The following is a 13105-nucleotide window of genomic DNA, read 5'->3' as shown; positions in this document are numbered from 1 at the left end:
AGTATTATTAGTTGAAGGAAAATAAAAGAAATAGTATAGTTCTCCCAAATACCATACCATAGTTGGCCACTGCTTTTCCACCTTTCTTTCTTATTTCTTCAACAACCTTATCAGCAGCAAAGGAGCCTTTACCAACTCCCGTGAAGTCCCCTCCTAAATCATTCACTGCAATGCAAAAACAAGCAAACAATAATTAATTTCTAGACCTTCAAAATAAAAGTTGAAAATGAAACTATAATTACTAGTGTATTTCTTCAGTCACCTGCTCAATTTCTTCCTACCCTACCCCCACCTTATTAAATACATCATATGTATTCCCAAAACATGCCTCTTTGTTTTTGACTATAAACATAAAGGAACAGCAAAAATACTTAAACACAGGTTCATGTCATAAAATTTTTTAACTTTGCAATGTTTTACCACTTTAAAAAAAAAAAATGACCCAACCCACTATTTGGCAAAAAACTAAGAAAAGAAAAATGTGAAAATCACATTAAGATTAAATACACAGGAAACCTGTTTGGACGTTCCTCAAAAAAATAAAAGTAAAACTACCATACGATACAGTAATCTCACTTCTGCATCTTTATCCAAAAAATTGAAATCAGAAGAAAAAAGAACTAAAATTCTTTCAAATATCACAGAGATATTAACACTCCAATGTTCCCTGCAGCAATATTCACAATAGCCAAGATGTGGCAACAACCTAAATGTCCACCGATGGATGAGCGGATAAAGAACATGTGGTATATATGTGCAATGGAATACTATTTAGAATTTAAAAAGGAAATCCTGCAATATCTATTAACATGAATGAACCCGGAAGACATTACCTTAAATGAAATAAGTCAATCACAAAAGGACACTTACTACATAATTCCACTTACATGAAGTATCAAAAATAGTCAAACTCATAGTATCAGAAAATAAAATGGTAGTTGCCAGGGACTAGGGAGAAGTTGGAAATGGGGAGTTGCTAACTAATGGGTATAAAGTTTCAATTATGCAAGATAAATAAGTTCCAAAGATCTGCTGTACAATATAGTGCCTACAAGAATACTTTATTATACACTTAAAATTTTTGTTAAGAGGGTAGATCTCATATTAAGTATTCTTACCACAATAAAATTTAAAAAATGAAAATAATAAATAAACAATGTAAAATATCTTCTCCATGTCAAGAAAGTCTTTTTACAGGAATGGTGATAAAGAACAAGCACGATCTTAAAATATTAGACAGAGAAGCACATTTGTAAATTTTCAGAAAACATACTGTGTCATGGTCTAGAATAGAATGACATAAAAAGCACTTATTAAAAGAGGTCAAAAATTACATATAGAACTAACATGTGTCTAGCCACTACTTTGTACCACAACTCCATCTTTGTATGTTTAACAACTGACCATACTTAACCACATAACATTTCCCTATATCCAATTATACAATTACAAACATTAATTGAGCATTTACTTTTTGTAAGAAAATCTACAAAAAGACACATAAATGTATAAGAATGCTGCCTGTCCTCAAAAAGTTTATAATTTATTGAAAGTTATGTATGTGATGATCATAGTAATGCACAGATTTTAGCAGAAAGCACATAAGGCCAACAAAACCAAATAATATGAAAAAATAGCAAAGTTAATTTCTATAATAATTTAAGGCAAATTTTACAAAATAACATGTAAAAATTAATGAAAAGATATATAGATCAATGCCAATTAACTTGGAAAAAACAGAATTTAACAATACTTGGGACAAAGAATTTGTGTAATGAAATGATCTTTTTCATAGGTTATTGCATAGATTTTGAGGATTATAACAAAGAAATTACTAATTAATAAATGACATGGTAGTATATACTAAAATTTAATGTTGAGGATTAACACAATTTAAAAAAAACAAGATTTATTTTTCTTCTGAAGAATAGCTCTTTTTTGAATTGGGGTGAGGGTAGAAAGTGGGATCAGGTAGTTAAATAGGTATTAGGATGATACAGAGAAAAAACCAACACCTACCCTCACTTAAAATCAGCTAGGTCAAACATGTTTTCACTTAACTTTTTGTTTTTACAGGAAATTAGTTTTTCAAACTGTGGACTGGGATATAATTTTTTCTACCAGTATAATATGATCATTCTTACTGCAAATAAAAATTGCTTCGAAGACACAAAATAATGGAAAGAGGTTTATATTATCCTTCACAAGATAAAAAAAAGTGACAAGATTCTCAAAAGACTGAATTCCTATTCATTGTTCATTTCCATGTAATTATTCAAATGACAAGAAACAACCAGTTAAAAAATATCAACATTTTAAGACCCTTTTAAAATAAGTACAGGAAAGTTCAAAAACAAATTGGAAAATGTGATAGTTAAGTGAAGAAAGACTTATTCAATGAAACACTACCCCCAAGTGGAAATTATACAAAGTACAACCAAACAGGTAAGCATAGAAAGCTGGATAAAAGATTTATTGAGATCAATGATGTACAGTTAAACAGTATCAGAAGAGATTTACCTACAAGTCTCTACATAGCACTGAATTAACACTGACCCATTCAGTCACCTCACTATCACCACAGCTACATTACTGGGATTAAAACCTTAACTAGACCGGGTGCGGTGGCTCATGCCTGTAATCCTAGCACTCTGGGAGGCCCAGGCGAGTGGATTGTTTGAGCTCAGTTCGAGACCAGCATGAGCAAGAGCGAGACCCCCGTCTCTACTAAAAATAGAAAGAAATTAGCTGGACAACTAAAAAATATATATAGAAAAATTAGCCAGGCATGGTGGTGCATGCCTGTAGTCCCAGCTACTCGGGAGGCTGAGGCAGAAGGATCGCTGGAGCCCAGGAGTTTGAGGTTGCTGTGAGCTAGGCTGACGCCACAGCACTCTAGTCTGGGCAACAGAGCGAGACTCTGTCTCAAAAAAAAAAAAAAAAAAAAACCTTAACCAGAAAAGCACTGGTTAGCACACTGACTGCCACACTAGGAAAAAAATTTTTTTCCTTGAGGCCACAGTGTTTTATTGTGAAAATAGAATAAAAACTTCCAAAACGATTCTCTCTACTTTAATGAAAAATTTGTTATTTTTTATTGTTTTCTGTGCATGAGTTATATGCAACTTGAAAAATAGTTCTCCCAGCTCCCAAGGTGAGTTACATATGCTTCATGAGTCCCCAGGCTCAAAACTTGCATGAGTTAAATACAACTCACATGGCAGTTAATGTGTTACATATCATCAAAATGCCTGACTAGAGGCTCGACAAAGAAGGACCAAAACAACAAATAACTGTACTTTGAGTAGAGTATCTAAGGGAGAACACAGGAATTCAGCAAGAAAATGACAAAAACCCTTTGAGGCATAGAAATGCTAGAGGACAGCTTAAAGAGGGAAGCAAAGCACCCAGCTGGAATCAGCTCAAAGCCAAGAGGGAGGGGCTCCCCACTGTGAGGGAAAGGTAAGTGGGACATCTGAACAGTCATCACAGCCATCACAAATGCCTGCAATCCTCGCTACACAAGAGCCCCACAGTGCTCACGCCCTGAGCCTAGTATGAGTAGCTGCCCAGATAGAGTTCACACAGCTGAATTGCTCCAGAGAAGGAACACACCGAGTCCTTTCCACTACCTGGGGGCCATGCAGCAACAGCACGACACCACTGGAGAATGCAGCCACTGCTGGAATACATCCTGCCCTGGTGGCCAACAGTCCCCTCATCTCCACATCCCTGAGACCCCACTTCATCCCATCATGCCCACACAGAAGGATGAGGCACGTGTAACTCACATGTCTCTTCACCTTGAGAGCTACAAGAACCTTTTTTCAAGTTGCATATAACTCATGCACACAAAACAATAAAAAGTAACAAATATTTAGAAAGGATCATTTTGTTTTTGACTTATATAGGAAACAAGCTACTTTATTTCTTAAAGTCTTACTTGTTACTAGCCTCTGAGATAGTCATAGGATAATCTGATTGATCACTTTTCCAAAAAAAGATACTCTGATATCATTAGAACATCCTAAGTTTGGTTATTTCTTTTTCCCGTTTTTGGCTTACTCAGGTAAAAATTTATGCCGAGCAGAAAAAACTTAACAGAGGAGAAATGCTAGTGCATGTGATGCAACCTGGAAACCGGGTATCTATGTGTGCATGTGAAAAAGCCAAAGCAGAAGCTAGTGGCCGTTAGGGAAGAACACAACCCACCGGTGGGTGGCCTAGAAAGTTCACAAGTAGGACACAGACTAAAAAGGGGTAGAAAATATCAATCAAAAGTCTGTATTTGACATAGATTAAATTCTTCCCTTTAACACTAAACTGAATCTGGCCCTTCAGCCAAGTTTAAGCAAATATTTTTCTTCTGCCGTTCTTGGACTTTCATCAGGATTTGATGCAATATCATCTCTATTATGACAATGCAAAGACAGAATACATAGACACATCGTCTCTCTTTTATCTTTTACTTAGACTTCAAACACTCTTAATGTGAATTTAACAAATTCAGAGGTAATAGGGAAATAAGGGAAAACTGATCCACCCAAACACACAGCTATAAATTTTTTTACAAAAAATAATTTATAAACTAAGCTTATATCTTAGTCAAAACAAAAAAGAGAAATTTATTCAACCAATCTCAGACACATCAGCCCCTCCCCAACAAAAAAGACAATATCGACAATAAAAGAACCAATGAATAAAGTACCTTCTTTGCACAAGGCAATATTCTAGGTCCTTTAGGAGATAAAAAACATGAAACAAGATCCTTGCACTTATGGAATAGAGTAGAAAAAATGTAAATAAATAAGTTATAAGGTAAAAATAATAAGAAATAGCAACATAAAAAGAGAAAAAAAAAAACAGTAACAACATGGGAAAGTCTGGCAAAGAAGCCCTGAAATACACACGCCCCACCCCCAATCCAAATATTACAAAGTCAAAATCTGTCCTTGTCATAAGAAGCAGAATGGATTTGCTGATAGTGGCTATGATCTTAAACAAGGAATATCCAAAGTGCTTGTGTTCCTTCCTTAAAGATAAGCTACACATCCACACTGAGGGAGAAGCATGTATTAAATGCCCTGCTTTAGCCCTTCTTTGTTTTGAAAACCTGACTGCTGATTACTCATTTGTTACAGACGCCCCTATAAACAAACTGAGGAAAATTTGTCTCTCTGTATATCCTAGTAAGATGCAAGAAAACTGGAATCAGGAGGTCATTGTAGGCCAACAATTTTATCCCAGGAAAGATGCTTATAAGTATTGGGTCATAACATCTAAGCCACACACACCCCTGCACTTAGCACTTCTTCAGTTATTCCCCACAAAGCCTTGGTTGTGGACAAATTTGTTCCTGTGTCCACACCAACCGCCAAGCACATCAGGTCAGTCCAAACCATTTAGATTACTAAGATCTCCCACGTTTGGGATTCAATACAGTATCTTCCAACTGATTTCCTCCCTGTTATTAAACAGAAATTCATGAAACTGCCCCTTTGATTAATTTCTAAAATGTCTTTAAAAAGCTTCCAATTGAAAAATTTTGATGAAAGAGATAAGAAACCCATACTTTAGATTCCTTGACTCCAAACTTCCAGTTCTCAAAATTCAGTTATTTCTTACTTTTATCAACATATTAAATACTTACAGGGACTCTCCTTCGATTTTGCACCAGTAGATGAACATTTTATCTTTAAAAATTACAGCCCACAATTTACTGAAGTCAAGAATCAAATTTCCTTTTATACAGTAAATGCTTGCCCTTCTTTATCAACTCAACATCTTAAGTTGGAAATTCTGTGAAACTAGCTCACTTTAAAAAGTTAAAAAGTCAGCCTTGAGGGGGGGAAAAATTTGCTAGCACAAGTAAAAATTAATGATGAAATTCAACCTTGACAATCTATTTGACAGAAAGACAAAGGTAACTTGTGAAGACTGTACTTCAGTTATTAGCTACTGATTAAAAAGTAAAATACACCAACTTACCAACAACTAATGCTCCTCTTTCTGCAAAAGCCAGGGCATAGGCTCGGCCCAATCCTAATCAAAAACAAAATAATCAGAAAATTGAGGAAATGTCAGCATAATGTTTTGGTCCACTCAACTCAATCCCATTTTAAAGTAATTGGTGAGCAATTAATAACATTACGATAGTAGAGTCTTCATTGGTACTCTCAACCTGTCTACTTTCCTCTGCTTACAAAGGGTAGAAAAGCTTAAAACTACATTTTTCTACCTATTCTACCTACCATTTCCTACCATTCTACCTTGCTGCTAGGATGCTAGCTGTGAATTGGGTTCCACCATCTGATGCATTTGCATAAAATTTAGAAGGTGGAAGTGAGGCAGAGGCCACCTTGCTGTGAGTTCTGGCTGTTGCTGTTGGTTAAGAAGCTTATTTTCTTGAAACCTCCTAGGTATTAAGAAACAGCGCTTCAGAGGCAACTTCTTGATCCAGCTCCCTAATCCTTGGATGGCAGCTTCCATACTTCAGCTTCCTAATGTCCAGTAGCTACTTGGGCTGTGGCAGACCTCCAGCGACAGCCTAAGACACACTGGCTCCTCTAACAGATCAGTTCTACATTGTTCCAGGAGTCATTCCAAGAGGACCCGTCTTCCTGCTTAAAATATCTAGTGATTTCTGTATTCTGCACTGAACATTGACCATACAATCATCAAACACAAAAAATACTTAATTCTAACTCAAAGCTATGAAGTGTAAATTTACATGTCCAAAAAGAACTATACACACACACACAGTTTATAGGCATAGACTGTCTTAGGAAGAATATATTAACATAAGAGACCAGCAATTAGTGGTTACCTCTGGAGAAGAACTGTGTGGCCAGCAACCAGGGGTGGAAAGCTTACTTTGTATTGTTTATATTTTTGTAACATGTGCATATTTTTTAGATTTTAAGTTAATTGATACATTTCACTGATAATTAGATAAATTTAATTAACAATTTATATTTAGTATAAATTAATTGATAAGTATACAAATAACAAACTGAGATGGATAAACTATCGGGCTCTTACAGAAAGAACACAAAATGTAAAGTTTTCCAAAACTATAAAATATAACCAAATAATTTATTTTAGAATTTAATCCACTCTGAATAGATAAGAGAAAACTCAGCCAGATTATGAAGAGAAGGTTCTAAGTTCATAACTGTCTAGTCACAACTCATTAATGTTTCACAAAACCAATTTGGTGGGTTGCAATCAGCATTTATTAAATAAAACAGAATGAAAATAAAAATTTGAGTGTGTCCAGGCACAGTGGCTCATGCCTATAATCCTAGCACTCTGGGAGGCCGAGGTAGGAGGATCACTTGAGGTCAGGAGTTTGAGACCAGCCTGAGCAAGAACTAGACTCTTTCTCTACAAAAAAAGAGAAAAAGTAGCTAGTGTGGTGGCGCAAAGCACCCCAGTAGTCCCAGCTACTTGGGAGGCTGAGGCAGGAGGATCACTTCAGCCCAGGACTTTGAGGTTGCAGTGAGCCCCATCATGACACCACTGCACTCTAGCCGGGGCAACAGAGTTAGACTCTGCCTCTAAAAAAAATTTCAATGTATTTCATTTACCATGCAGTGTATCAAGAATTGGTTTCAAATAAAGATGTGGTATGTGGGTGCATGTGTAAGTGTACTGGGTCCTGCATACACTTACATATGCTGTATGTGTAATGCATACAATGTGTACATATGCTAATGGTGTCAAAATAAAGTCTCTATCCTTAAGTGGCATTCAGATACAGCCCCTGAGAAGGAAAGTCATCCTTAGCAATGGAAAAGGTTTCTGAGAAGGTAATCCCTGGATCTCCTGCATAAAAATCATTCTAGAACTGTCAAAAAAAGATATAAAACACCAACTGCATCACATTATTTCCATAAAAAGCAAAGTGTAAACAAAATGTTTTCCTAAAAACATTTAAAAGTTATAGATATACCCATATATATGCCCACATGGGTATAGCTAAATAAACTCTGAGTACAAAATACTTGGCCACCAATTAATACTAAGAGCATTGTCTGAAAGGCAGCATAAGAATCCATTTTATCAATAGAGATATGGAGGTACACAGGAATCAATTGACAGAATTCCACTCCTTGTGACTTTTAATTTATAATTCACGCATTAGGGCCCTTCCAGGTATATAGCACTAGCAGTGGAGAATCGAAGGTACGTGTGGATAAGATCCCTGAATTTTGGAGATTATAGAGATCACTCACTGGCAGGAAACTAGTATAAAATCTCACTGCAGAACATCTGTGTGGGCATGAGTTGTTTAATTTTTTTGTCCTTTAAAAATGGGGTCATTTCACATAACAATTCTCCATTTGCCACTCCTGAAATATAGGATGATCTGGCAACTTTTCCACGTAACGGTCCACTTCAGAAATGTCTCAGCTCTCCAGTTCCTCAGTGTCCCCATCTCACACCTATTTGATTCCTCTATCACTTGTCTGACCTCTGTACGCAAGTGAATTTACAGCATTTGCCAAGACTCCAGTGGACTTTGAGTTAGCGCAAGGCTTCCTAAACACACACACTCCAACGTGGAGAGCTCTTATCAGATGCCCTCTCAAGAACTTAAAATCATCCGACAAGGGAAAAGAAACACTGAATTATTGACTTTACAGAGGCGAGGGGCTTGACATCTCGACAACTCAGGGGGGAATTCCAGCTCCCGGGATTTTCAGTCCTCTAAAAGACGTGACAAAGGCTTAAAGAGAGTTAATGGCAGGAAAACCAGCAATCGATGCCCATAGCTAGGCGGCAGGAAGAAGTTTTACGCAGTTCTGCAATCAGCAGCCCAGCCTGGCCTCTCCCCTCAGGGAAGACCAAGGCCCTACCACAGTGCTGGGGAGAAGCCGTTGCCCTCACCACCGCCCGGTCCACCCGCCGGCTGCCAAACCTCCCCGCCACCACCGCCCACAGCCCCGGCGCCGGGACCCCAGCTGCGGCTGCGCGAGTGTCCCGGCCGGAAAACAGGGACCCGCAGCGCGAGAGCGAGGCGCGCGCCCGCCCTCCAACCTCCGAGTGCTCACCTCCCCCCGCGCCGGTGACCAGTACCACCCGCCCGTCGAACCTCAGCAGCGAGGCCATGAGTCCGGCCGGCAGCGACACACAACACACACACAAACAGAGCCGCTGGGCTCAAACTGCGGGACGAGGAGGAGCGAGGGAACGGCAGGAGAGGGAGGAGACGGAGGAGAGGGAGGACACAGAGTAACCTGCCAATTTCTACAGAGACTGGCGCCGTATTTTCTCAGTGCGCCTGCGCGGGACTCCCTTGGAACCCTGGGAAATGTAATCCAACGTGACTGCACTCGCAGGGAGAACCTGGCAAAGAGGCATGGCTTGAACGGGGCACTTTTGCTGCTAGAAGCGGTGACAGCTCCTGGGACCTGTGTGGCAAAATGGCTAACTGAACTACCTACGTTCGTCTGTTCGTTCACCTTTCGTTTCGTCATTCATTCCACAGATGTTTTCTGGGTTTAGGCTCTGACCTAGAGAAATAGCTTGAGGCCCCTATCCTTGAATGGCTTTCAGATACAGCCCCTGAAAAAGAAAGTCATTCTTAGCGATGGTAAAGATTTCTCAGAATGTAATCCTGGGCTTCCTGCCTGCAAATCATCTGGGAATTATCAAAATGCAGAGTTCTGGACGCCCACCACTGACTTCCCGAAATAGGATCTCAGGGGACCAAAAAAAATTTTGACTAGTGTTCCTAAATGATTTTTGCATTTGTATGTTGAGACCAGTCATTGAGTGTCATTCATTCACTCAATATTTATTGAGCATCTACTGGGTTTTAGGCAAAAGTTTACAGATGAGCAATACAGTGCTCCAAAGCTATTCAACGTCAGGTGATAATCTTTCCATAACAGTGCAGCACAAGACTTGTGACAAATGTGTGTAAGTATGCTAACAGTGTCAAAATAAATGAACCCTATCCATGCTGGGGAAGAGGTAAAACTTTCTTAAGAAAGTGAAGCAAAGGACATGAAGAAATGAGCCCTGCAAAGAAAGGAGGGGCATTTACAGGCAGCAGAAACACTGGCTAGATTTGGGGAGAAAGAGGGTGAAGCCACAGAAGTAAGCAGAGTCAATCAGATCATCTTAGATGTTTGAATTTTGTGCTGAAAATGGTTTTAGGTAGGATTATTCCAGAGGGTAATAGGAACACATTTACATTGTGGCATGATTGCTCTGCTCCATGATGGAGGATTGATTGAAGGTGGGCAAGGAGAACACATAAAAGACTTCGGGAAAATTATGGAAGCCAGAAGCAAGGCAGAGGAAATGTTGAAGAGGGAAAGTTCTGAAATATACTATATCTGGAAGTAGAGCTAATAGGTCTTTGTTATTAACTGAATGTGAGCGTGAAGGAGGACTGAAATAACCCCATATTTCTGGTTTGAGAATCTAAATTATGATGGGCCATTCATCAAAATAAGAAAGAGTGAGAGAAAAGCAGCTTTTTGGAAAGAATATGGCTTCAATTTTAGATAAACTGCATTTGGGAAGGGAAGGGAAGGGAAGCTATGGCTAGAGATGGCTAGCAGACAGCTTGCTTCTAGAGCTCTGGAAGTTTGGTTTCAATGCTCAGGCTCAGCAAGAAAAGTCTCTCTGTAACTCAAGCCTAAACTCCAAAGAGCATGTTCTTTCACTGACAGCTTGCCCCTAAACCAGCACTTTGCTCTCTTTGCTGTTTTCTATATCTGCCTCATAACTTTTGACCCCTGAATTCTGATGCTCACTAAAACCCAGGGAGACAAGCTCCAAGGGTGCTGGATCCAAAAATAAGAAAGCCCTTAGAGATAAGAATGCAGTAAGAGGTACAGTCCACCGAAGGTAGGCCCTACTTTTTGGGCCAGGACCTCACCCCCGGTGGTGCAGCCTCCAACTATGGGGCACAATGCCTGGAGGTGAGGCCCACTCTGCCGGTACCCCACCCACCCCCCTGAAACCGCCCTTCCTTTACTAAGGCGCCCTACCGGTGCCGCAATCACTAACTTAGACATAAGACAAACTTGAACTTCTGTGCTTACCACGAGCAAGGCCCCTGAACATTTCAAATGCAGGCTTAACGCGAACTGTAGAACTGACCCTTGGGCTTTTTGGAAATCCAAGCTTCAAGTGGTAAACTTGTGTGGTAACTCATTACACTTTGGTCTTCGTGCCCTTTCTCCCTGCTGGAGAAGCTGACACAGCTAGGGCAACAGAGCAAAAGGAAACTTCCTGAAGCTAGATCCAACCAGGGGGCCTGCTGTTCATTGGCCCCTTCGCCCGGCTCCACTATGGAGCAAGACTCTAGATCACCATAGCGAGAGATGTTTCGGTCTTACAATCTTTCTTGTTTAATCCAATAACCCTGTTGTTGCTTAAAAAAAACAAACTAGAAAAAAAAGAGGCAGGGTGCATTATTCCTACTTGAAGAAATGTTAAGTGCAAAATCAACTCAGTTGTAACCTAAAAGAAAGTGCATTCAGCCACAGGCCTACAACCTGACCTCTCTCAGCCATTGCTGGGGAGCCAATATTTTCCATTCCACAGACTCAAAACTGGGTGCTGGCTAGTCCTGGACTGAAGCCAGTAAGGATAAGTAAATGCAAGTGCCTAGTGTTAACAGAAAAGACCCAAACTCTGTAAAATAATTTAAAGAGATTTATACTGAGCCGAGTGTGTGTGACTATGGCTGGAGCACATTTTCAAGAGGTTCTGAAAAAAAGTATCCACAGTAGCCACGTTACAGTTTGGTTTGGTTTGGCTTGAAAAGGCAAGTTGGGGAGGTGGGGAGGAGCAGGCAGCTTACAGGTTGTAAGTGAGTTTAAAGATTCTTTGATTTGTAATTAGTTTAAGAAATGGAGCTTTGGCAGAGCGTGGTAGCTCACACCTGTAATCCTAGCACTCTGGGAAGCTGAAGTGGGAGGATCACTTGAGCTCGGGAGTCGAGACCAGCCTGAGCAAGAGTGAGACCCCCATCCAGTCTCTACTAAAACTAGAAAAATGAGCCAGGCATTGTGGCACATGACTGTAGTCCCAGCTACTCAGGAAGCTGAGGCAGGAAGATTCCTTGAACCCAGGAGTTTGAGGTTGCTGTGAGCTATGCTGACGCCACGGCACTCTAGCCCAGGGCAACAGACTGAGACTCTGTCTCAAAAAAAAAAAAAAAAAAAGGGAATCAAACCCTCCTCCTCCCATTCCCTGCTTCATAAATTAAAAAATTCTTTTTAATTTTAATATTTTAATTAAAAATAAAGGAAGAAAGTCTAAAGTCTTGGAATGTTTTAAGTTAAGGATGTCTGTTAATCAGGGACAAGCCACTGGACATTTAAGCAACTCAAATGATCTGTTTGTCTTGCATGGCCTTAGGCCTGTTAATGATTTAGCAACTTGTTACGAAGAATGACTCCAAAAGGCAGGAGGCATGATGCAGCATATCTAACTTCCCTTCTCCTCATGCCAGCAACTCACCTTTAAGGTTTTTCTGGGGTCCTCTTGGTCAAGAAGGGGCCCATTTTCTCAGCTGAGGGGCTTAATGTTTTATTTGAGTTTACACTAGTACAATAAGTGCCCAAATAAATATAGCATGACTGTGGATGAGAGGCAATACAGATTCAGGAATTATAATCATCAAAATTAGAGTGAGGTGTCTAATTTCACACACTATCAAAGTGTTGCTATGTAAGTGTAGATCATTTTCTCTAATGGTCTCATCTTGCTCTCAAGTTCTGGTTCTTATGAGAGCAGAGGCAGAAAAAGAGAATTAAACTTGCTGGTTAAAAGTTAACTCCGTCTGACTGGGGTAAATGTTGTCTTTCAGGATTTCTTTCTCCTCTCTCTTCTCCTAACCTAAAGGTCACCTTAAGACAGGGGACAGGTTTGGCAGGGCTGGGGGAGTTCCTTAAGGCCATGGTATCCTCTGCTTCTCCCTCCAGATAGTGATAAAGTCTGTGTTGGATGAAAATCGTGGCTTATTCTCTCAGTGTAATTGAGGGGTCTCAGTGGTTCTCAACCCACCTGCACCTGGCCCCAATTCAAATCTGTCTAGCTCTGAACCATATTTACGTCAGGACGTGGGCTTAGGTGT

The 13105-nt window shown here is 39.8% G+C and overlaps 1 protein-coding gene across 6 annotated transcripts in view; it reads right to left on the bottom strand.

Annotated features, from left to right (window-relative positions):
• The window catches only part of HSD17B4 (hydroxysteroid 17-beta dehydrogenase 4), an 85901-nt gene extending 74709 nt beyond the window's left edge, over positions 1 to 11192 (bottom strand). For 3 of the 6 annotated variants that reach the window (XM_069492749.1, XM_069492754.1, XM_069492753.1), the window contains exons 1-3: positions 9057 to 9243; positions 5989 to 6042; positions 58 to 165 (exon numbers count right to left, since the gene is read on the bottom strand). In XM_069492749.1, coding sequence (XP_069348850.1) covers positions 58 to 165; positions 5989 to 6042; positions 9057 to 9114 — 220 coding nt within the window. In that variant the 5' untranslated portion in view covers positions 9115 to 9243. Of the gene's footprint in view, positions 1 to 57; positions 166 to 1753; positions 1794 to 5988; positions 6043 to 9056; positions 9244 to 11063 lie in introns of those variants that run through there. The other 3 variants (XM_069492750.1, XM_069492752.1, XM_069492755.1) reach the window with 3 other exon arrangements.
• Between the last annotated feature and the right edge of the window lie 1913 nt (positions 11193 to 13105).

This window comes from Eulemur rufifrons, chromosome 17, assembly GCF_041146395.1.
Source record: "Eulemur rufifrons isolate Redbay chromosome 17, OSU_ERuf_1, whole genome shotgun sequence".
In the NCBI taxonomy this organism is placed as follows: Eukaryota; Metazoa; Chordata; class Mammalia; order Primates; family Lemuridae; genus Eulemur; species Eulemur rufifrons.
This window is presented reverse-complemented; position numbering and strand designations above follow the sequence as displayed.